Source organism: Lucilia cuprina, chromosome 6, assembly GCF_022045245.1.
Source record: "Lucilia cuprina isolate Lc7/37 chromosome 6, ASM2204524v1, whole genome shotgun sequence".
In the NCBI taxonomy this organism is placed as follows: domain Eukaryota; kingdom Metazoa; phylum Arthropoda; class Insecta; order Diptera; family Calliphoridae; genus Lucilia; species Lucilia cuprina.
Window position 1 is genome coordinate 57,717,645 of NC_060954.1, and position 26,009 is coordinate 57,743,653.

At 29.8% G+C, this 26,009-nt stretch overlaps 3 protein-coding genes across 5 annotated transcripts; 2 read left to right on the forward strand and 1 right to left on the reverse strand.

The window, feature by feature from the left end:
* Positions 1-885: 885 nt before the first annotated feature.
* Positions 886-9,606, forward strand: LOC111684913 (probable serine/threonine-protein kinase yakA). Its single transcript, XM_046954206.1, has 4 exons — positions 886-897; positions 2,139-2,223; positions 3,408-5,965; positions 9,497-9,606. Exons 1-3 carry the CDS (start codon positions 886-888, stop codon positions 5,906-5,908), a joined length of 2,598 nt encoding a protein of 865 aa, XP_046810162.1. The 3' UTR covers positions 5,909-5,965; positions 9,497-9,606.
* A 2,888-nt stretch (positions 9,607-12,494) lies between these two features.
* Positions 12,495-13,748, reverse strand: LOC111684906 (proteasome inhibitor PI31 subunit). Its single transcript, XM_023447135.2, has 4 exons — positions 13,476-13,748; positions 13,117-13,413; positions 12,940-13,055; positions 12,495-12,885 (listed from the first exon to the last, which is right to left on the reverse strand). The coding sequence occupies exons 1-4, from the start codon at positions 13,629-13,631 to the stop codon at positions 12,621-12,623; spliced, it is 834 nt and encodes a 277-aa protein (XP_023302903.2). The 5' UTR covers positions 13,632-13,748; the 3' UTR covers positions 12,495-12,620.
* Positions 13,749-16,588: 2,840 nt separating this feature from the next.
* On the forward strand, positions 16,589-25,787 carry LOC111684897. Of its 3 annotated transcripts, none has more exons than XM_023447124.2 (6): positions 16,589-16,825; positions 17,932-18,424; positions 18,578-19,860; positions 21,920-22,975; positions 23,040-23,504; positions 23,577-24,012. In XM_023447124.2, the coding sequence occupies exons 1-6, from the start codon at positions 16,738-16,740 to the stop codon at positions 23,723-23,725; spliced, it is 3,534 nt and encodes a 1,177-aa protein (XP_023302892.2). In that variant the 5' UTR covers positions 16,589-16,737; the 3' UTR covers positions 23,726-24,012. The 3 variants fall into 3 exon arrangements, with proteins under 3 accessions (XP_023302892.2, XP_023302893.2, XP_046809823.1); XM_023447125.2 differs by having other exon boundaries at positions 17,956-18,424; positions 23,577-24,011; XM_046953867.1 differs by lacking the exons at positions 21,920-22,975; positions 23,040-23,504; positions 23,577-24,012 and adding an exon at positions 24,090-25,787.
* Positions 25,788-26,009: the final 222 nt, after the last annotated feature.

Genomic DNA, 26,009 nt, shown 5'->3' on the forward strand with positions numbered 1-26,009 from the left:
TCTTAGATCTTTTTACACAAAAAGTGCTCACATTTTTGCACTTAAATGTTACAACATTATTTATTATTTTAAGCTATCAGATGGTTAAGAAGAAACAACAATTGTATAATAATAATTGGAATTTCTTGCCAATAGCTAAATAATAACAATAATCGTATTAAAAAAAGCAAAAAAAAAAAACACTTGTTTCAAAAACTCGCGTAAAGTCGCTGAAAACTACACAAAAAAAAATTAAATAAAAAGAATTGTTAAGAAGGAAAAAACACAATAATTTAATACTATGTAAGTAATAAAACTTTAAGCTTCATTGAGCAATTCAATTGGCAAACTGATGGAATAGTATTATTATTATTGTAAGTAAAGCCTTTTGTGTGTTATACATTATGTCAGTTGTTTCTTCTATTACAACTGCAAAATATAATATTTAGCAAGAGACGGCAAAGTACTACTACACCATCATGCAATTAAAGCTAGAAAACAATTTCAAACACTATAATTTTTTTCTATAATATTGGGGTGTTTACCCCACTTTGTGTATTGGTGGGGGTTAAATTAGTAACTCAAAAAAAGATATATACAAAAAGAATCATAACTTGGTCATGTTAAATCGCGTGTAATTAATATGCAAAGAATGTTGCTGTTGCCAGTGTTTCTTGTTTTTTTTATTTTATTTCTTCTACTCTGGCATATTCTGTTACTTAAAAATTGCAATTGTTTATTTATTTGTGTAATTTTTCAAAATAATAAAAAAATTGTTATACAAACATATTTGTTGTAATGAAATTGTAATATGATTTCAATAGAAATAAATAATAGAAAAATAACAACAATTTGAACAAGTTCGTTGCTTAAGTCTTTTGTTTTTCTTGTTAAACAAAGATTCATATGATACTTAAAGTACTAGGTGTGTTTTGTTATACAAACATATATTAAATGATAGAATTTGTTAAACTTACTTCTGAAAACCACTAACGATTGAAATATTTTCTTTAAGTTGTTCTGAACTGATCGTGACATATTTAAACAAACCGATTAATATTTACAAACAACTTGTATGTTTCTTTCAAAGTAAACAATATAGTAAACTAGACTAGCATATACTAGACCACAGACTAAGTATTGATCGAAATATAGACTAAACTATAGACTTGACTATGGACTATACTATATAATAGATTATAGACTAGATTATAAACTAGACTATTCACTAGACTATAAACTAGACTATAGACTAGTCCAAAGACTAGACTATAGACTGGAATTTAGACTAGACTATAGACTAGACAACAGACTATACTATGGACTAGACCATAGGTTAGACTATAGACTAGATTATAGGCTAGACTATAGACTAAATTATATATTAGACTACATACTGTACCGTAGACTAAATTATAAACTAGACAGATTGTACTATATACTAGACTATAAACTAGACTATAGACTCGACTATAGACTAGACTATAGACTAGTCTTTAGAGTAGACAATAGGCTAGACTATAGACTAGACTAAAGACTAGACCAAAGACTAGACTAAGGACTAGACTATAGACTAAATAATGGACTAAGGACTAGACAATAGACTAGACTATAGGCTAGACTATAGGCTAGACTATAGGCTAGACTATAGACTAGACTATAGACTAGACTATAGACTAGACTATAGACAAGGCTATAGACACCAGACTATAGGCAAGACATTAGACTAAACTCTAAACAATATTATATACTGTACTGTAGACTAGACTATAAACTATAGAATATACTATAGACTAAACTATGGAATAGGCAATAGGCTGTAGACTGGACTGTAGGCTAGACTATAGACTAAACTAAAGACTAGACAATATACTAGACTATTTACAAGACTATAGATTAGTCTATAGTTTATACTATAGACTATACTATAGAAAATTTCTTAACTTTTAAACTCAATTAATTAAAAAAAATAAAATTCGTATAAATTGAAAATTATTTAAACTAATTTGCAGTTTCCCATAATATTGGTTTTCCCTCTCAAATGTAAACGTACCTTTCAAATTTGTTAATACATTGTTTTTAAGCAACTTAGGTAAAAAAAACGTTTTTCCTGTTATTCATTTTAATGTTTTATTTTGTATTTTTTCTACATTTAACAGCCCGACTATGATGACATCGAATTGGATACACGTATTAAATTGTCACGTGGTAAATCGGATAAAGGCAAAGACAATAAAAAATATGGTAAGTTTGTTTGAGCTGTTAAAGCCAAACCCAAAACTAAAGGAAAAGTTAAAATTGACAGAAACGGATATGAAAACTTTAACATAGTATTGCAAAGAGAGGTGTTTTTTAGAAGAAGAAAGTAAATTACAAATAATATTTGGATTTTTTAATAAAAATTTCATTTTTTTGGGTATCATAGTTCAGGAGAGTAGTTGTTTGTTTCGCAAATGAGAGAGCTCTTTGCCGTTACCTGTTTTCCTTAAGTTTAAAGTAAAATATCAATCTTTGCAACAGCTTTCTGTTTCTTTAGATATGATTGTACAAATTTATATTAAGTAATTCTCTTTTTCTATCTCTATAAAGTTTTACCGCCATTGTTTCAAAATTTTTTGCATATTTATATTAAAATTTATGAGGACACTGTTGCCATATGTTGTACATTAAAGTATGTCTTGTTTTGTTTTTTTTTTCTATTTCAACAAAACTGATATAAGATGAATGAATAAAAAAACTATATAAATAAAGACAAAAATGGGAAAGACAATATTTGTAATTTTGACTAGTATTTTATGGAAAAACAAACTAAAAGAAAATGTGGTAAATTTTAAATTTTGTATAAAAGTTTTGTTCATGTAATTTATATCTCTTTGACCATTAATAGTTCAACATAGAGGCCAAACGTAACAAAATATGAATGGTTTGGTAATATAATACGACGAAGTAGATTTTTTTTGCTATAGAATGTTGGTGTATGTAGAGGGAGTGATTGTATTTTGCTGCAGTCAGTCACTTTATAAGTGAATGGCATTGGTGGCGGTGGCATAATAATAGACAAATCAATATTTCGAGAAAAAAAAAACATTTTTGAAATAAAAATAAGAAACATGAACATTCTACATTTATTTTGAGATCAGCTTGGAAAATGATACATTTACATACAAACTTATATTCATTGATTTTAAAATAACATGCAATTCATTTGCTATTAGTTTCGTTTTTTTTAGAAAAAGTCGAATGAAATATAATAGAGGTGACTAGTGAAGGAATGACGACATAGTTTTTTGCTGCAAACTATAGTTTTTATGACTATCATTTGCAATTGAATTTAAAAGTATTAATTATAACCAAAATATATTCCAACTTTCAAACTGAATTTTAAATTTTCTAATATTTAATATAAATAAACTTTACCTTAATTCCAGATGATCCCTACTATTGTGGTCTACGTGCACGTGTTCCAAACTTTGTGAAAACCTCTTCAAAGTCGGCTAAAGAACAGCCAGCACTACAGAATAGCGCAGCAACTCAACAACAACAACAACAACAGCATATGAATACATTAACAAACCAAAAGAAGACTTCGGTTATGATGCCCATGCATCCCACAATGCATGCTCCACAACCACCCCATATGCATCCTCAACATATACAGCAACAACAAATGATGGCAGCCGTAGCAGCACATGCTGCAGCTCAACAACATCATCCCATGCATCATCATCATGTACAGCATGCGGCAGCAGCTGCTCAACAAATGTGGCAAACACGCAGTTATGAAAGCGGCATAGGTATTTATAATCATAATGCTACAGCGACTACAACGACAGCTGCCAGTACAGCGACTGCGACAACGAACTTTAATACAGACTTGCAACAACAATTGCAACTTCACCACCAGCAACAACAACAACAGCAACAATTACAGTTACAGCAATTACAAACAGCTTCCAATAATTATTATCCTAGCACTCATAATGCTAGTAGTTCTCTTTATAACTATCTTGCACCCAATTACCATCACCAAGAGCACCTACTTCATCAACAGTCACAACTACCATTACAACAACAACAACAGCATCAACTTGTCAATAATTCTTCTCCTTCTACCGCTTCTTCTTCTTCTACTCTTACTACTACTACTCCTCTTTCTAATGCTAGCAATATTATGCCTACAACGCCTTCCTCCTTACCAATTGGTCACTTGACAAATACCACAAACGCCATTGCACCATCTGCTTCAATACAATTAAGCACTAATTTGACATTTGCCACCAGTCCCCCCACCATTAAACAAACAGAAACTAATCATGAAAATATATACGGACAGACTAGAAATCTTAATTCCCATCATAATCCACCACCTCTTAAAGGTGGCAACATTCAACATTCTCACCATCGTCATTCACATTCACATCATTCTCATCAACATCGACGTTCACATCATCATAGTTCTTATGGCTGTCAAATGCATTCTGCACATCCTTCTGCCCGTTCTACGCCGGGTGAATTTCGTTTTAAAACTCATGAATCTTTCTATGACGATTACGATCATAGACATTCTAAGCCATATCGACCTTCTCGTAGATCCTCTTCTACCACCTCACAAATTGATGGCAATTGTAATTGCGTCAGTTGTTATACATTAGCTCCGCTCTTTGGGGCCCCCACACCTAAAAGACCGCCTCGAAGTTTAAGTCAACAACAGCTGCGTCAGCATCAACGTTTAAGTGGTGCCAAGAATCTCTATAAAAACGAATTAAAACGCGGTGTTGTTAAGTGGTGCAGTGACAGTGATGTTTCGCTGCTGGGTCGTGAGGAACAGGATAACAGTGAGGTTTCAGACGACTATAGGGCTTATGCAAATCGTAAAGGTTACCATGATGATTCCTTTAATTATGACGATTTTAATTTAGATCAAGATTTTGATATAGAAAACTTTACTTTAACACAATTGGACTATAAAAAACAAATACAAAAACCCAAGACCCAAAAATTTAATGGTTATGCTGCCAGACATAATAAATATACCACAGTCAATGACCAGCAGCAGCAACCCTTAACGGATGGCTATGTGGATAAGGCACGATTAAGGCAAATAAGATCACCTACACCTCAGCGTAAAGAATCTTCCAAAGAGGTTAAATTGCGAAATCCCTTAAATAAACCCTCCTCAAATCTGTTAGCCATGCGCCATAAATCACAAAGTACCGAAAGTTTTTTTGAACAGCCACACGATGAAGGCACAATTTATTTATATGGTGGACGTAAACGTATAGTTAAAGCTCCTTCTACTACCAATCTCTATGATCGTATTAAGAATCAAGCAGGATACGATTTAACGCAAAAACAAATTAAGAAATATAATTCCCAATTAAATTTACCAACTGAACAGCGTAAAATAACGACAAAGAATTCGATTAAAAATGATCATGACACTTTGAAACCCTTAATACCACCTCCTCTCTGGAGGGGAGCTAAAAGAATGAATCTAAAGGCTAGTCCTCAACTCAATAATTATCAAATTTTAGATCACAATAATAATAATATGAACACTAACAGACAAGACCCCAAAATATGCAATCTGCAAAGATCGGAAGAAATAAACAAGACTACTACTAATATGAATCAACAAAATAATAAGACCACAACGACTACACAGTACAATACTAAATTATTAAATCACTATAATGCCGATAACAAATCCAAATCTAATGAAAATGAAGCGGCCCAACAACAGCATACTCAACAACAACAACAGAAACATATGGAACCACCACCACAACAACAGCAGCAAACACCATATCGTATGGGTCGCTCCTCTAGTCGCGTTGATGTTAGTGACATGGAATCGATTTATGGTTATTTAAAACCCCGTAAACCCCGCAGTTTAAGCATGAAGAAAATTCAAATACTTGATTATTAATTCTCTAGATAACTGGTCCGTTATATCTTTTTCCATGCAAACTGTTTACACTAGGAGGTTTGATTTGATTTTTGTTTTCTGTACCAAAATGAAGGTTTTTTTTTGTTCTTGTCATTAAAGTGGTTTTTTGTTAATTATTTCGTAGTAGTTTAAACAATGGTTGTTTAAAAACGATTTTTTTAATATCTGCTGTAAATATTTTCTTAAAGCTTTTTATATCCTTATATTTACCCTGATTTTTTTTTACCCCATTTACTTAAGACCCTTGGTACGGTTTAAACAAACTTCGTTCATTTTTTTCTGGTACGGTTTTTTTTGGCACTAACTTTTTATTACACTTTTTATCATAATTTTATTTTACTATATAACGTTAAGAATATGACGAAAAAGAAACATTTTGGTTTGAAAAAAATGCAACAAATTTCGAACTTTGGTTAATGGAAGTTTATAATGTTTATTTCTTTATTACAGCTGGTTTGGAATTGTAACCCCTTAAAGGAGAATAACAAAATTTTATAATTCTAAAAAAAATTCTGAAATTTTACGAAATTGTTGAATCGGGATTTGTTGAATCTGTTACGTATGATCAGTCTAAAATACAAATGTTACTTCGAAACATATGAAACATTAATTACATCGATAATAAACCTACCTATAAGATCCAAGCTAATTGAAAAACCTATGACAAAGAAAGTTCTAGAATAAACCAATTTACTCTATATTGAGCCAATTAAAGATCCCCACACCAAAAGGAACGCCTAGAAGTTTAGAGCCAATAACAGACCAGACAACATCTACGTTTGAGTGGAGCTAAGAATCTGACAATAACGAATTAAGGTTAAAAGTTTTTTAATGCTGATATGGACGTTTTAATGCTGAGCTGAGATTAATCGTTTACAACTATAGACACTGATAATTAGTCAAGTGACCGATGACAATAGGACCCATAGAAATCGAAATCACATTTACAACATTAGAAAAATGTGGCATTTCTAAAGAGCTGACATAGTACTAGTGAAGTAATTGTTTCTTTGGAGTAGAATTCTTATATAAAGATGACATATATTACTATAAAATGGGTTTCTTTTCCTTATAGAAAAGTTATTTTTGTTGATAGTTTTCTAATAGAAAAAGGTCTCCTTTAGACAGTTTTCTTAAAGAAAAGCGTACTCTTTAAACACTCTTTTCTTTTAGAAAAATAAACTTTTGGATAGTTGACAGTTTTGTAATAGAACAAAGTCTTCAGTTTTCTTTTGAAAGTTTTCTAACAGAAAATGTTTTTTTTTTTTTTGACAGTTCTTTTATGGGAATGTGTTCTATTTAGACAAGATCCTTAAGACAGTTCTTATAGAAAAGTGTACTCTTAGACAGTTTTCCAATACAACAGTCTTCGTTAAAGAGTTTTCTTACAGAAAAAAATTTTTAATAGTTCTATTAAAGGAATTTGTTCTATTTAGACATTTTTCTTTTAAAAGTGTCTTCTTTAGGAAGGTTTCTTATAGAAGTTGTATTTTTAGATAATTTTACAATAGAAAAGTATTTTTTTGTACAGTTTTTTTTAAAGAATAGTGTCATTTTAGATCTTTTTTAAAAAGTTTTCTTATAGAATATTAGATTCTTTAGGCAATCTTCTTATAGAAATGTATCTTATTTAGAAAGTTTTTTAATAGAAAAGTATGTTCTTTTCTTATAGAAAAAGGCCTCATTTGGACAGTCTTCTAATAAAAAAGTTTTCTGTAGACAAATTTCTTATAGAAAAGTTTACTCTAAAGATGGATTTTTTTCTAAAAATGTGTCTTCTGTATACAGTTTTCTTAAAGAAAAGCTTCTTCTTTAGAGTTTTCTTATATACAAATATATTCTTTCAGCACTTTTTTTAAAGAAAAGTGTATTCTTTACAAAGTTTTCTTAGTGATAGAATGTTTTAGAATGTTTTCTAATAGAACACAGTTTTCTTATAGAATAGTAAACTCTTAAAACATTTTTCTTATAAAAATGTTCTTAAGATAGTTTTTGTATAGAAAAGTGTCTTCTTTGCATAATTTTCGTATATAAAAGAGACTTTTTTAAAAGTTTTCTTATAGAAAAATATATTCTTTAGACAGTTTTTTAATCTAAAAGTGTATTCTTTACACAGTTTTTTAGAAGCGTGACAACGTGACAGAAAAAGTCTTCTTATACAGTTTTCTAAGCGAGAAAAATTTAAATTTTTTTTAACTGAAAAAGTTAAAAACACTTGTTTTCTTATAGAAATACTTCCGCTTTATAAAGTTTTCTAATAAAAAAGTGTCTTCTTTAGAAATTGAGGAATTCTTGAAGACATAAACACTTACTCTTCTTTACAATGATTTTAACAGACATTTCTTATTTTAAAAGTTTTCTTATCTTTCCTTTGTTTAAATCCTAGTTCAGTTTAACTTAGGGCGGGTTTTTCAGATAAAGATAATCTACAATCCTTGTTTAAAACTAGTTTAATATGTGTTTTGTGTTTTTCAGTAAACAATAACGTTACTTGTTATCTTAGTTTAACTGAGTGTAATTGGCCAATTAAACTTAAGTTATAAGTGAGAAAACACAATTAACAAAAACAATAAAACAATGATTTCGGAAGAACAAAAACTATATATTTTAAATAAATTGCAATTTTCTGATTTGTTCTGTTTTATTTGTTATTGTTTTAAATGTTTATTTAAATGTTTTTAATGTTTATTTAATTTTTTTTTTTTTTCAAAATTTTTCATTTTACAAAAGTATTATTTGCAAAAAAAAACAGCTGTTCTTTGTTTATGTTTTTGAGTGATTAAAATCCACCTAAATTTGTTACGAATTTAACAGCAAGTTAAGCCTAGTTTAACTGAGTTGTAAGAAACCCGCCCTAACTGAGTGTTATTGGCCAATTAAACTTAAGTTATAAGTGAGAACATACAATCAACAAACACATTAAAATAATCATTTCGGAAGAACAAAAACCTAATATTTTAAAGGAATTACAATTTTCTAATTTCTTTTATCAATTTTATTATTGTTGTAAATGTTTATTTTTTTTTCTAAATTTGTTTTCATTTTACAAAAGTGATATTTGCAAAAAACAGCTGTTCATTGTTTATGTTTTTAAGTGAAGAGTTGCCAATACTAACAAACTCAAATACATAACTGAAAACACAATAATCGATTGAAATCCGCCTAAATTTGTTCGGAGTTTAATGTAACAGCAAGTTAAGCTTAATTTAACTGAGTAGTAAGAAGGCTCTTTGTTGGATAAGATTGCTATGATATTCTTTAACTTGTTCTGAAAGTAAATTCGATAAAAATATTCCTTTTTTTCAAATATTCTATTGAATTAAAATAAGCAATAACTTATTTGTATATAAAGATTTTTTTAAACGATTCGCGTTTAAACCCCCTTTATCCAAAGTTTTTTGTAAATAGTAAAAAAGAAACCTGTTGTCATATTCTTAACCTTGTAATTATTGGACATATTTGGACGTTTTTATATATATATTTTTTATTAATAAAATGAAATTTTTTAAACTTAATACATTTTATTTTATTTTAAATATTAAAACTTATTTATTTTTATCACTTTAGATGCAGATATTGTAGAGTCACCTTATAATCATATTTATGGACGTTTACCTTTGCCAACACGAGGTTATATACCAACTCCACGTAGCATGTATATTGGTGAATGGGATTGATAAAATAAATTTTGAAATTATAAAAGCAAAAAAGAATGAATGCAACAAGAAGTGAAATAAAAGAAAAATATATTTTTTTTAGTTTTAAATTAAATTAAAAATAAAAATATATATATCATTTATAATAAATATATATTTTTGCTATATATTAAAGAAAATATATATGTATTTATGTATTTGCAAGAGATTATTATTTTTTTTATATATTTTATAATAAAAAAAAACTAAAAAATTTAAATAAAATAAAATTTTTTAATTAATATAAAACGCCATTAATTTTATAATCATCATTATTTCAATGTATAAAATTTCATAACTTTAAATAAATAATTATTAAAAAATAACAATAACCAACAACAACAATTAAATTATAATAAATTTTAAATTATAAGTTATAAACTATATTAAAAATGATGTAAATGTTTATCAAACAAAAAAAGTCATTTTTATTTTATTTTTCGGAAATTTAGATTTGAAATTATTTTCCTTTTTTCCTTTACACATGGGATTTTAGGTTTAGAATTAATTAAAATTTCTTGTATTGTAAAATTATATAAATATTTGTTATAATTTTCAATTACGAAAAATAATTATTATGATTTTTTTTCAAACTTTTTACTGCCACAAGTTTTTATGTCACATTTTATTCAATTTCCTTTTATTTAGTTAATTCTTTTTTTTTCTTTATATATTTTTATATAAATATTAGTAATAATAACTGAAATCTATTTTATTAATTTGTTTTACAGAAAATTTTATATGCAAACTTAAGTTGAATTAAAATATCTTTTAAAAAATTTTAAATTATAAGTTTATCATAATATCTAATCAAGACAATGTTTTTACATTATTTTTTTATTTGTAAAAACTTTAGTTATAAATTAAAAACACATTTATGTATAGACATTTTTTGCAAGCGAATAAAATCTATTAATAAAACTTTTATAAAATAAAAAAAATACTCGTATAAATAAAAATTATTTTATATTCAAATAAAATAAAAATTGAGTTTTATAAATTTCTTTTAAGAGCTGATTTTTGAGTTTGCGATCAATTGCCAAAAAAGTCGAAAAGTCGACTTTGTAAATAAAAGTCGGAAAGAGTCGAAAAGTCGGAAAGAGTCGAAAAGTCGGAAAAAGTCAAAAAAAGTCGAGAAGTCGAGAGTTGGTGATCAATTGCCAAAAAAGTCGAAAAGTCGACTTTGTAAATAAAAGTCGAAAAGTCGGAAAGAGTCGAAAAGTCGGAAAGAGTCGAAAAGTCGGAAAGAGTCGAAAAGTCGGAAAAAGTCAAAAAAAGTCGAGAAGTCGGAAAAAGTCGAAAGAAGTCGAAAAAAATCGGAAAAAGTAGAAAAAAGAAAGAAGTCGAAAAAAATCAAAAAATTGCAACAAATAGAAAAAATATAAATAAATTTTTTTATTAATAATAAAAAATAATAATAATATAATGTTAAATGGCAACATTATAAATTTACGCTTCTGGCAACTTTATACATTTTTAACTCTGGTCGGAAAAAGTCGAAAATAGTCGGAAAAAGTCGAAAAAAGTCGGAAAAAGTCGAAAAATGTCAAAAAGTCGAAAATAGTTAAAAAGTCGGAAAAAGTCGAATGTCGGAAAAAGTCGGAAAGTCAGAAAAAGTCGACTATTTATAAAATATTAAAAGTCGAAAAGCAACTTTTAATTAAATGAAAAAAGTCAAAAAATCGACTTTTAACTAAATGCAAAATGTCGAAAAGTCGACTATTCATAAAATGCAAAAAGTCGACTTTTCATAAAATGCAAAAAGTCGAATAGTCGACTTTTCGTTTCAACTATAGAACCCTAATGTGTTAGACAGTAGACTATACACAAGTCTATAGACAAGACAATAGCCTGGTTAAATTTCTAGACTATAGACAAAACTTTAGACTATACTATAGTATTGACTAGGATATAGTAGACTATAGACTAGTCTATCGGCTAGACTATACACTAGACTATAAACTAGACGTAGAGTAGAGACTTGACAACAGACTAGACCATTAACTAGACTAAAGATCAGACTACTGAGTAGACTATAGACTACACTACAGACTATTCTATAAACTAAACTATAGACTAGACTATATACTTGATCATAGACAAAACTTATGATATTATATATGTTAGACTCTATGATATGCCAAAGACTAGAATAGGGCTAGAGTAGAAACTTGACTGTAGGCCAGACTAATGAGTAGGCATTACACAAGGCTATTGACTAAACTATAGACTCCTTTATAGATAATAAACTAGACTTTTGACTAACCTATAGACTAGGATATAGAGAAGTCTGAAACTAGAGCTTAGAAAAGTCTTTAGGCTAGACTTTATATTGATCAAGATGCTGGTCATCAAAATCATCCAGCCTCCCATTTTACTCAAACAAATTGGACTTATTGCGTGTTTCTTACTACTCAGTTAAACTAGACTTAACTTGCTGTTCAATTAAACTCGGAACAAATTTAAGCGGACTTTAACTGATGATTGTGTTTTTCAGTTCTGGATTTAAGATCAGTTAACTTTGTTAGTATTGCCAACTTTTCATTCGAAAAAGAATAAACAATGAATAGCTGTTTTTTCCAAATATCACTTTGGTTTAAACAATGAAGGTAGATTATCTTTATCGGAAATAGACGTCCTTAAAAATAAATTTTTCTATTAGATAAAATCACTAAATGTAAATGTTTACAAGAAAACTGTTAACCGAAGACGATACCCTATAGAAACCTGTCTTTTTTAGAAAACAAAACTACCCCATAGAAAACTGCGTTGTTTGGAAAACAACGACAGTTTTCTGTCTTATATAGAAATTAAAGACAGTTTTCTAACTTGTATAGAAAGCAAAATCTCTAAAAGAAAATATTCACAAATACATATTATGAAAATTATGGTTTATTAGAAAAAATTTCGTTTGCAAATAAATTCAACAAATTATATTTGTTCTACACATACTATGTAGAGTTATTTTAAATAACTATTCATTAAGAATATATTCTTTACATATAATAGTCACCACCAAAACCAGGAGGTTGCATATGATCTGGATTAGGATTTGGTCTAATGCCACGTTCTGGAGGACCGAAAGGATCGAAACGAGGCCGAGCACCGGGACCAATGCCGCTATTATCAGGACCTAGACGAAAATCGGGATGTGAGGGAAAAGGAAATAAGTTACCAGGGCCACCTCGACCCAAAGGATCTAAATCTCCGCGACCAACGGGAAAGCCAAAAGGAGGTGGCTGGTTGGCAGGTGTATATAAGCTTCAAATAAAAGTTATGTATAATAAATTTTACTTAAAAAAATAAAAATCCTACCCAAAAGGTGGTAATCTGGGTTCACCAATACGCAAGCTATCAGGACCTTCAGCTGATGTTGAAGCAGATGTACTGGCTGTTTGAGTTGTTGCTGATTTACTATTGCCAGCAAATACCTAGCAAATAAGTTTAAATAATTTTCCAAAACGATTTTAGCTATTAAAAAAAACAACTTACCGGTTCCAATAGTTCTTTACGGTATCTATCGACAAGTTGTGTAGCTGTTGGTATCATTTTTGTTATACTACCTTTGGTCTCCTTAACCAGATCCTCAGGATCTAAACCAATATTAGAAACTTTACGTGTTTTTACATCCAATAGTGTTATAATTAAAGAACCCTCTGTCCTAAGGCCCAAAAGAATATACAATTGTTTATTGTTTGTATAGCGTAAAGCATAATTATTTTCATCATCATTCCAGTTATCGGGCAATAACTCTGAGCCACTTTCTACATCATCTTCGGCCAAAGTTTTCTATAAAATCGATATTTTATAATTAATTTAGAAAAATGTTTTGAAAAAATTTAGTTACTCACATCATCTCCAATACCGATACATTTAAATTGAGAGTGTTTGGTTAAAACAAAATGGGCTAGTGCAATAAGCAAGTCATCCTTTTTGTTTATCACTTTTTCAATGGTCTTGTAGAGCAAATCCCAACCGTAAAAGAAATCATTTGAAGTTGAGGACATATTTAATATATTTTATTAATTATCCTGTGTTAAATTTATATTCTTTTTTTATAGAAAAGATTTCACAATATTAAAGTAATTGTATGCAAAATTATACTGAAAATTTTTTAAAGCCGAACATATTTGTTTGTTTTGTTTTTAAAAAAACAGGGCGCTGCCATATGTTTTATTTAAACAGATGTTTAAAATTAACCCCACAGCGGCACAAAACTTATGCAAAATCAGAAAAAAACAATTTTTTTAAATTCTATGATTTATCAACAAAAAAATTTAAATATATTGAAAATTTAGTTAAATTACTTATTGCGTTTTATAAAAAATACTTAATGAAAACTTTTGTTTTAAAATGCATGATATAGAGTTGTATTTTTGACATTTTTGTTTTAGCAAAAAACATGTGGCAATATTAGAATTATTTTTGTTTACGATTGAAATTGAAAAACTAGTGTGTGTGTGTGTGTGATGTAGTCCGTTACGAAGAATTTCAAACACTCTTCACCTAAATATATAAAATTTTTATTTTATAAATTTTCAAACCTTATATATATATTAAACTAATAATGAGTAGATCAGGAACGTCAATAGGGAAACTCCTTCGAGAATGATTGATATATAAACAATAAATTCTTGAAGTATTTTGTCCGCTAGCATTATTAATTCATGAGTTATTAAGTATAAAGCGTTTCACTAATTGATTTTCTAAAATTGTCGTTATATGGGAGTTAAGGTAAACTGTGGACCGATAAAGGTTTAAGTTGATATTAGTACATGAATGAAAAAAATTTTATGTTTTGGAATATTATGGGTTATTTTAAAATTTTGTTGATCCCTTCCTTTTTTACGGACCGTTTTTTCTGATTTTTAATGGGAACCCATCAAAATCGGAAATCTTCAGATAACTGAAAACAAAATATACTGACAAATAGACATACGATCCTAGCTAAATTAATTCGGTATATATAATGTTAAAATGCAAAAAAATTATATTGTAGAATTTTTAAACGGAATGTTAACTAATTTATTGTAGGGTTCTATAAATCGACTTTTGAATAATCGAACAATCGACTTTTTGTCGAAAAAAGTCGAAGTCGACTATTTTGTTCCAAAAAAGTCGATAACTCGACCATCGTCCATGAAAAAAAGTGGAAAAGTCGACTTTGTAAATAAAAGTCGAAAAAAGTCGGAAAGAGTCGAAAAAAGTCGAAAATAGTCGAAAGAAGTCGGATAGTCGAAAATATTCGAAAAAAGTCAAAAGTCGAAAAGTCGGAAGAAGTCGACTATTTATAAAACATTAAAAGTCGAAAAATCGACTTTTAATTAAATGAAAAAAGTTGAAAAGCCGAAAAATCGACTTTTAACTAAATGCAAAAAGTCGAAAGTCGACTTTTCATAAAATGCCAAAAGTCGAAAAGCCGAAATGTCGACTTTTCATAAAATGCAAAGTCTAAAAGTAGACTTTTCATAAAATGCAAAAACTCGAAAAGTCGACTTTTCGTTTCAACTATAGAACCCTAATTTAAAGCGAATATAAATGCAACTCTCTTCTAAAGTGTGAGCTTGGTAATCGAATACAATACAAGTACCTGACAGTCATAAACTGCAACAATGTTTATACCGTTGCCACATTAATATTCTTATTGTTTATGTTCAATACATTTGAGTGGCGCACACGATATTTTTTAACAAATTATCGCATTATTGTTGTCTTGTATAGGTCTTTGATAAACAAGTCAACAATTAACATTGACAAACAGAAAACAATCCCACGACAATTCTACTTTATATACTTACATGAAAATTGACTTCAATTTGAATTCAAGTAACAACTTATCAACCCCTACACCCCTTTCCATAGTCCTCAGATTTAGGTATTAAATTTATACCTAAGTTAAACAAGTTCTTTAAGAAAATAATACTTTTGTCGGAAATCATTATTTTGATTGATTACTTGTGGGAATTTGGGGAATTTATAAATCTATTTTGGGAATTATACTTTACATATGTCCGGCAATTCGATAAACGTAAATAAACGCTAATAAGTATTTTTTAAATCAAAATCAAAAGCAATTAATTAAAGCGGCTATTTTATTTAAAACGTATCTTGCCGATATCTTAGGTATGTATGAAATCTGCATTAAATTTTGTATTAAGTAGGAAATAACAATTATTATACCCAAGAAGTATTTTCATTATGTCTTATTTTACCAATAGACTGACTATAAGCATAGAAGTTTTCACTACAATTCAGAAAGTTTTAAACTTAGATTTAACAATAGGTATCTAAATAGCTCTATATATTATTTCTGAAAAAACAATTTTTATATTTCAAAAAAGCTATAGACCTTTATCTTTTCTAAGTACTTAAAAGATCTTAAACAATCATTCACTTACCCATAATTTCGGATCTCAGAACTTTTCTAAAACTTTGCTCGTCTTTTTCGAGATTTAAATTATTTAAAAAGCGGTTCCACTTTGCACTATATTCCGAAATGCTATATCAATGATATTACAATCAAAATGGCGACCACATGTTTGACAGCAAAACTGACATTTCAACACTTGCCTACTCTTTTCTTCCAGCAACGAAACAAACTACTCTTTTTCTCTCATACGAATCAAAGCAAAACCAAACAACACGACAAGAACCGAATAAAGCCGCCATATTGGCGATTGGCTGTATAAAATGTATTTTTGCATAGAAGACACACACACAGTTTTTTTCACACAGAGTTACAGGGACAGAAAAGAAAATTGTGGAAAAAATAAAGTTATAATTTATATTCATAATCTAATCTTTATTAATAACTTTTAACTGAAATTATGTGAAAAATGTCAAAAATACAGGAAAACAGTGTTGTGTATTAAAAGAAAGAAAAGAATAAAAAGAAAAAAAGCAAGAAAACGGGATTTTTTTCTACGTTTGACAAGTAAAATAAAAGAAAAAATTAATTACAACAAAAAACCTAATAGACAATATTTTTTCTTAAAACAAGTGTGTGAGTGTGTGTGTACATAGAAAAATTATAAAAATATAAAATTTTTATAATTTATAAAGAGTTATTAATTATAATACTTATATAAAAAGAAGTACTTAGTACATACCACTATGGAGTCCACAGGAGGCAGCTCCGGCTCTGCAATGACGGCGGCGGCTGCCATGCCATCTCCGTCAGTTGTGGCTGATGGTAGCAAAGGTAAGATTGTGTGTGATTTTAGTGTTGGTTTCGTTTACATTTTTTGTTTCATGTATATGATTTTGTTTAAAGCCCGCCAATTTATTAGGCATTTTTAATTAATACTTTTTTAATTGATTTGTATTTTATTTAAAAAAATCACTATCAATATCATTTTTATTTGGAACTTTATTGTTGCCATCTTGTTAAAGCAGATTTTTCTCGTTTTGTTTTTGTTATAATACTTTCAGGGCGAATTATAGTCAATTATAGCACTAAAACATTGGACGAAGTTTAGTTGTTGTATAAGGTAGTTTTTCGTTATTTGTTATGGGTTGTTGAACTGACTAAAAGCTTTTTATCACATCAGTTGTAATCATGTAGCTTTGTAAAGCTTTTGTTTTTAAATAAAGCTTTAAAGTTATTTGTTTGGCATGAGAAAAATAGAGCTTTAAAGCTTTTAGAGTAGGTGTTAAATACAAAAAGCCAGAAATATATGTTGATTATTAGGAAAATTATAAATATAGTTAGATAGATAGATAGATAGATAGATAGATAGATAGATAGATAGATAGATAGATAGATAGATAGATAGATAGATAGATAGATAGATAGATAGATATATAGATAGATAGATAGATAGATAGATAGATAGATAGATAGATAGATAGATAGATGCATACAAACTTGAAGTTTTTACCAATAATTTAAGTTCAATTCACCATATGTTAACAGTTTTGTCACTTACCATTTTAAGATGTTTACATTACAGTTTTGATCAAGTTATCTTTCTGTGCACTATATCTTTTAACAAATAAAAAGCTTATAATAGAATAAAAATTGTGTTCTAAATTTTTACAATAAATCATTTTAACTTGTTACAAATAAAGTATGTAGAAAAAAATCTTTTTATTATTTAATATATCCTTGAAATATTGAGGTATCTTCATACTTTCCTATTCCAATGGGCTTTTAACAAACATCGCATGTTACTACATTATAAATTATTTCCATTTTCGGCCATTAATTTGTATATAAACAATTATTTGTATAATTTTTCTTTTTATTTTTCAAAATTCCAAAATTAACTAATTTTTCTCTTTCCACCCCCACAAAAAAACATAAAGTTTTTTGTTCTTCTCTATTTAAAGCCACGAACTATGAATTTGATCCCAGTATTTCGGAAGAAGAAAGACGCTTTTATCTAAAAGCCTATCCAACAGTCGATGTGGTGCGTGAACGTAAGACACATTGTACAGTATGTAAGGTACATATTGGTACAGCACCGGTGCAGGAGAATGGCATTAAAATGCATCCTATCTTACGTGTGACACACTGTAATAAATGTCATGATTTTTACAATAGCGGTGAATTTAGTAAGGGTGAAGATGGTTCGGAATTGTATTGTCGTTGGTGTGGACAAGGTGGTGAAGTGTACTGTTGTTCCAGTTGCCCGTATGTCTTTTGTAAATCTTGTATTGTTAAGAATTTATCAAGGGGTGTAGTGGCTGATATTGAACAGAATGAAAATTGGAATTGTTTTAGTTGTGCCCCGAAAATATTGTGGCCATTGAGGGCTCAGCATTGGGCTCTCATGAATTATATTGAACAGCAGAAAAAGTGAGTAAAAGATGTTATACAGTAAGATCTAAACTAGCCCTAGTAACTAAATCTGTGTGTGGTCATTTTATAGAACACTTTTTGTAAATCATGAATTATGTTTTATATATTTTATTAGCAATAACATTATGTACTTTATTTTTACTTTTTCAGAGAAATCTATGCACTTCATCTAAGTGAGTCGGAGTTAAAGTTAAATTTAAGTAAAGATCGCAGCAGGTGTTGTCGTTTGGCAAAGTCAAAATGTGGCAATATGTCCGATTCTATGGAAAGTTTAGATTCGGTGGCTTCGAAACGCAGTCATGGCAGTAGCCAATCTGCCAAGAAACCCATGAAACATTCGGCTACACCTTCGCCGCAACAAATGAATGCAGCCAAACGTGCAAAAACCAACGATGAAGTAGTCTGTACACCAGACTTGCTCAGTATGCTGGAGCCTGATTGTCAAATAACTGTCTCCCAGAAATCTAACAGGCCTATGAATACTCCTTCGGCCACTACACCGAAAATTATGTCCATTCAGCAGCCACAAGCCGGTTATGGTGCAATGTCTTCAACACCCAAAACTTCAGCACCACCACCATTAGTATTACGCAACACCGCTATAAAGTTAAGGCCAGCTGCACCCCCACCAGTTGTTAGACGCACCATAATAGGACCACGTACTCCCACTCCGGGAGGTAATGGCACTCCTGTCTATCACACAATCAATGGTTATCGTATTGATTTGAATTCTGCTGCCCAGCAAGAGACTTTCCGTTTACCAAATGGTAAACTTATACAAGTTAAACGACAAGGTCCTCCTACACCCCAAAATGCTTCGCCAACAGCAAACAATTGGCAGCGCATGAGCAGCCCTCAGCCACAAAGGGTCATACCACAAACTATAGCTTCACGGCCAGTGCAAATTACACAACATCCCTACAATATCAGTGTACAACAGCAGCCAGGACCACATCCTCAGGTGGTGCGTTATCACAATAGTATGATTGGTTCCACCTCGATTAGTCAGGTCAATCATAATGGCACAACAATACAAGTTGTAAATGGTCAAATGCCTGCTGGACCCCAACAGGCACAACAACAGCAGCAACAACAAATTCAATTAAGTGGCCCCGTACGTCCCGTTATGGTACGTCATGTCTTTCCCGACAATCCCATCGGTCAGGCACGTGCTGGTTTACAAGATCAAGTCTTTAATGCTATGGAAATTTGCACTCATCTCACGAATAAAGTTCAAACTCTTACCAATTCGAATGCTTACAAACAAGCTCGTAACTTTTTGGAAGTCAAAGAACTTTATATACATCTTTCGTATTTGTTGACATATGCCATTGGACGTTTCAAGAGTTTGCAGGACAAATGTTTGGGTGATATGCGCACGCTTGGTTTCGGCAATGATGCCGATTGTTTGGAAAATGGCCAATTGGCAGCTGGTAAGTTGATATGTTTATTATATATTTAGTTGTTGATGTAATTGAAGTAAAATGCTGGATCATTGATTCTACAGTTTAGTTTATAGCTTCTACTATAGTACAGTCTATTATCCATTATATTGTATTGACTATAGTCCATTCTATAGTCAAGACTGTTAATTTTATAGGCTGGATCATAGTTTCTACAATGTAGATAATAGTGTAAACTATTGTACATGTAGTTTGATCTATAGTCGATTGATCTATAGTTACGATTATAGTTTGATTTATAATGTGGACTATAGTTTGATCTATAGGTTGTTCTATAATCTCGACCATAGTTTGCTCAATAGTTTGGTTTGTAGTCGGTCTATTATCTGAACTATAGATTGATCCATAATATGGACAATAGTTCGATCTATAGTTTGATCTTTAATCTGGATTATTATGAACTTTAGGTTAATCTATAGTCTGAATTATAGTTTGATCTATAGTCTGAATCTCGATCTATAGTCGGAACTATAGTTTGCTAACGTTTGATCTATAATCTGAACTATTGTGAACTTTAGGTTAATCTATAGTCTGAAATATAGTTTGATATATAGTTTGAATCTCGATTTATAGTCTGGACTATAGTTTGATTTATATAGCCTGGACTATTGTTTTGATCTATAGCCTGGACTACAGTTTTGATCTATAGTCTGTACTATAGTTTGGTTTATTGTCTGCTCTACAGTTTGGTCTTACTCTACTGTTTGGTCTGTAGTCTCGCCTGAAGTTGGGTCTATTGTCGGGATTATTGTTTAGTCTATAATCTGGTTTATAGTTTATTCTTTAGTGTGAACTCGAGTTTAGTTTACAGTAGTCTAGTTTATAATATGTAACGTGGTCTAGTCTTTAGTTTGACCTATAATCAAGTCAATAAACCCAGACTGTAGCCATGCAGACTTCAGTCTAGCTTTAATCACCCCTATTTTTCATTTCGATTACGTTTATGCATTCAGTTACGCAATGATAGAAAAAAAGTATTCCAACGAAAAACTTAATTGTAAGAAAAAGAAGAAGCATTTCCATTTCGTTTCAATGCTTTACGATTGTGTGTATTCTGCATTTCGATCGTAATTACGTAAGTTGTTGTTTATGTGGAGGAGGGTCGAAACGAAATGCAGAATACCAAAGTTGCCAAACAGAGAAAATTTCGATTCAAATTGAAATGCGGAATTAGGGGTCAATATGATTTAGTCGATATTCTGAATTACATATTAAGATTTTTAGTAAAACTTTGATTATACGATAAACACTAGGTTTAACAATATATATTAAAATATTTGAAAAAAATTTTAAATTTTCAAAAAAAAAAATTGGTAAAAATTTAGAGTTTTCAATGAATAGTTAGTTTTTTGATAAAAATTTTGGAAAATCGAAAATCGATTCTTCATAAAATTAGGAAATAGTAATGAAGAATTATTAAAAAAATTAAATACTGATTAAACATAACCTTTGTTAATTAGACATACAACACATTTTTGATATCCATTTTATATATATAAATACATTATATAACATTTGCTAAAGTAGTTAGTAGAGTAATTATAATTTTATTATATTAAATCATTGTCTTAAGCCATTTTTCCAACACATGGACTTAAAATAAGTGCTTTTCAAAAAAAAAAATACAAAAAGTGTTGTGCAAATAATAAAAATAAAATCTTTTATAAAATAAACATTATACCGGAATGTAAGTACCCTAGAAATTAAAAGAAAAAGAATAAAACTATGAGTTTGTATTTCATTGACTTCCGGCTTAAGCAATTAAAACAAAAGGGGAAGGCAACATGGACTTTTTTTAATAAAATATAGGAATAAATATCTAAAATGAAAAGTTTAAAAGAAAAAAATATATATTATTTAACCATAGAAACCCTTAATTTGGGTCCATGTGTTTTCTTTAATTTCTTTTTAAATAAAAAGAAGAAACAAAAAATGACTGAAAGGCAATGAAATTGAACTCATAATTTTATTATTTTTTCTTTTAACTAAGTATGTGTTTTTCTCTTCTCTAAACTCTTTCTATTTAAAGCCGTCGATTATGTTTGTTATGGCCAATTGGATGATGTGGATTTGTTTAATACCGGCACCAATAGTTTTCACAATCAAGTGTATGAGTATCGTAAAAGTTTACATGCCAATTTGAAAGAGGGAGAAGATGGCGCTAAATCTCCTCTACCGCCCATATTCAGTTTGGGTCAAGGTAAATCTGAGGAGGTGGATGAAGATATGGAGGGTGAGGATAGTTTATTAGAAGAACCCAAAGGTTTGAAAGGTCATTGGTTAGAGGGTGGTGAAGATTCTCCCCTACCGCCCAGTTATAATCAAGAAAACGAAGAAAATGAAGAACCAGATGAAAGCTACATGGACAATGATGATGATGAAGTCTATAATCGTAGTACAACCAGAGGTGGTGGTGGAGGAGGAGGTGGAGCTTATGGCGATAGTTTAATGCAAGGCACTGAAGAATCTATGCGAAAAAATGAAGAAAGTTATGTTTTTGATCGTAAACTAACACGTCTGGTATCGCAATATCCCTCGATTTGGTGTACCCGTCATCCAGACTATGGCAATTTTGAGGTAACACGCAAACAATGGCGTACCATAGCCTCACATTTCGATGGTAATGAACATATAAAATTACGCTGGAAAAACATACGCAAACGTTTTGTACGCATTGAAAAACGTATAGCCGAAGGTAAACGTTTTAATGGTCATTTCGATAAAGCTATGGCATTTTTGGCCAATCGAGATTTACCCGAAGATCAATGGGTGCCCGTGGATTGTGGTGAAGATGATGGTGATACCTATAGTCGTCGTAATTTAGATGCTATTGAACAATCATTACATATACAGGGTAAGGATGAGCTGGTGGAACGTGCCAGAGAAGAGGAAAAGGATAGGGGAGATCCTTTTCAATTTCAACCGGCTGTTAAGCCCATTGATGTGGAACCTTTAGATTTGAGAATTATAACATTTGTTAAAAGTAATCCGGTAATATGGCGTAAATCTATGGATCCCGAAGCAGATAAAATCGATGAAGAAACACGACGAACTGTATGGAAACAATTGCAAAGATGTGTACCACGTATGTTAAGAGATTTTGATAAAAGAAAAGACTTTAGATTTAAAATATTTCTTCCATAATTTAGATATACCAGGAGAATACATTAAAGATCGCTGGCAACATTTATATGAAATGTACAAAACATTCCGTTTGAAAACTATTAAATCTGAAGAAGATCGTTCCAATTTAGAATTAAAATATTCCAAATATTTGGCTAAACTTTATTTTCTTTATAAAATCGATGAAGAAGAATTAAGAAATGAAAATAATGGCCTGTTCGAAGACTGTTTCGAGCTAGAAGATGACGAAGAGGAAGAAGCTGAACGTGCTGGCGAAGAGGAAACAGCAGATTCCGATGAAGAAGCTACAAAAAAAGAAAATCCCATAAAACTACAAGATATGCCAGATGATAAAGAATTTCTATTGGAATTAGTAAAACTGGTGAGAGAATATCCTGCCATTTGGAATACCAAACATAATGATTATAATGACATTATGGTGCGCGATAGTTATTGGCAAGAAATCAATGAAAAACTGCAAGAATTTAAACGTAAATTAAAACTGTTTATATGGATTTGTTTAAAAGGATTTTAATTTGATTATTTTGCTTTGTTTTTTAAAGGTGATGTCAAGTCTATTAAATTACGCTGGCAATTGGCCAAATATAGTTATTATCGTTTAAAACGTGAGCATGGACAAATTCTGGAAAACACCAAAATGGAACAGTATTGCAAAAATTTACCAACAGATGAAATGAAATTTTTGGATTAAATTTAAGAAAACTATATTTAAATTATGAAAAACTTTCTAAACTACAAACCAACATACATACATATATACATAGATCATAAGTAATTTTGTTTTTAATTTAGTTTTTATTTGAATTATATATATACGTATACTCTTCTACACTTAATCCTAAACATCACCCATTCTTTTCTGAACTACATATTGGAATCATAACAATTATAAACTTATTAATTATAAATTATAAAAGAAAATGAAAAAATAAATCAATAATTATAAATATTATTATGGGAAAACAAAGGACAAGGTTTTTCATTTATAATTTCCAAAGAACAAAAGCATACAAATTTTATTTTAAACTTTTATTATATTTTCTTTTCTATCACAGATAAACAAGCCAGTGATGATGAAGATAATGAAATAGAAATTGTGGAACCTAAAACTGATTTGATCACTTTGGATTCAGACGATGATGAACCCTCTGCTACTTCGCCCACTAAAAACCAGCAAACTACTAATGCCCCAAATAAAACACAACAACAAACTTACTCTAGTACACAACACAGTGCTGATGTCAAAATTAAACCTGCATCTATAGCACAAGCAAATAGACAAGTTGTCATTAAACCTGCGGCTACTGCAGCTGTTACACCACCAGCTGAGGAAAATATTGATCTAATGTCAATGGCTCAAAGTTTTTTGGCAAGTATGCTGGAGGTGGACATACAAGAAGGACCAGTCAACTCGCCTGGTTCAGATTCATCGGGCCAAAAGAAACAGCCACGTAAAAAGTTAACCAATAAACCGAATCCCACATTGTTAAAGCAAAAAGCTTTAATGGAACAAGAACGTTTGGAGGAAATGAAGCGTAATGATCAAAAACTTAAAATGAAATGTTCTGTAGAATTGAAAAAAGCCGAAGAAGTGTTTCCCTTTGCCAAGGAAATGTTAGAGGCTAAGGCTAAAGAGAAACAAGAGCAGGAAGAAACTAAGAAACATAAACTTGAGCAAAAGGAAGTCATAGAATTGGAAGATGATACGGATAAATCAAATGAAAAGTTAGAAGATTCTTTGAGTAGTTCCACAGAAGAGAAAAAGGAAAATAACGACAAAAATTCCTCCTCTTCAACTGAAATAGAAGAGAAAAAAGCCAATGCTGAAAATTCTATAGAAATTATAGAAATTAATAATTCAGCAGTAGAAGAAAAGGATAATGAAAAGGATACTTCTATGGATATAACGGAAAAAGAAGTCTCAATAGAAGTTCTAGAAGACACAACAATAGAAAATATAGAAGAGAAAGAAAATTCCAAGGAAACTAAAGAAAAAGAAACATTAAAAGAAATTATAGATAAAACAGAAGATGACATAAAAGAAAAAGAGGATAACCAAAAGAAAGAGCAAGTTAAAGAAAATGAAGTAAAAGTAATAGAAGATAAAACAGAAGCAGCTGACAAGAAGCAAGAGAATGAAAAAGATCAAACAGATAAAGTAATGGAAATTGATGAAAAATCACCAGCAACACCAACAAGAGATGAACCCATGGAAATAGATGAAAATAATGAAGAATCTATACAAAAAGATCCTGACATTTCAGAGGATAATAAAACTAAATCTAATGAAATTATGCAAAATGAAAATAAACAAGAAATGGAAAAGATAATTATGACAGCAACAGAAAATAACGATAAAAATGAAGACAAAGAACTGGAAAAGGTGCTAACACAAAAAGAGGAAAAAGAATTAAAAAATGAAAAGGAATTAACAAAACCCACAAATGAAACATTATTAAACGACAAAAAAGAACTCGACAACACAACAGCAATATCCATAGAAATAGTAAAAGATAAAGAAAATGATGAAACAGTAAAAGAAAAAGCTAATGTAGAAGCAACAAATAAAACACTTCCCTCCTCTACAGCAGCAGATCTAAACAATAAGGAACTAGAAACTAATAAAACAATTGCAATAGATAACGAAACAAATACAACATCTAGCAATGGCAATGTTTAGTAGTTTAGTTTTATTTTTTTTTAATTTGAAATGAACAAACAAAAAATAAATTCAACAAATTAGTTTTAAAACTTAACTAAAACGTATATAGTTTTTAATATTTAAAAAATATCTACATACTTGAATTAAAATATCAACAAAAATCACTACTTACTCGAAAACATACATTAAATGTATCTATTTTATTATTATTATTTTTATAAATTTTAAGATCAATATTAGCTAACTTTAACACATACAAAATGTTAAATGTTCTTCTATATATATACATATATAAATATAAAAATCATAATTT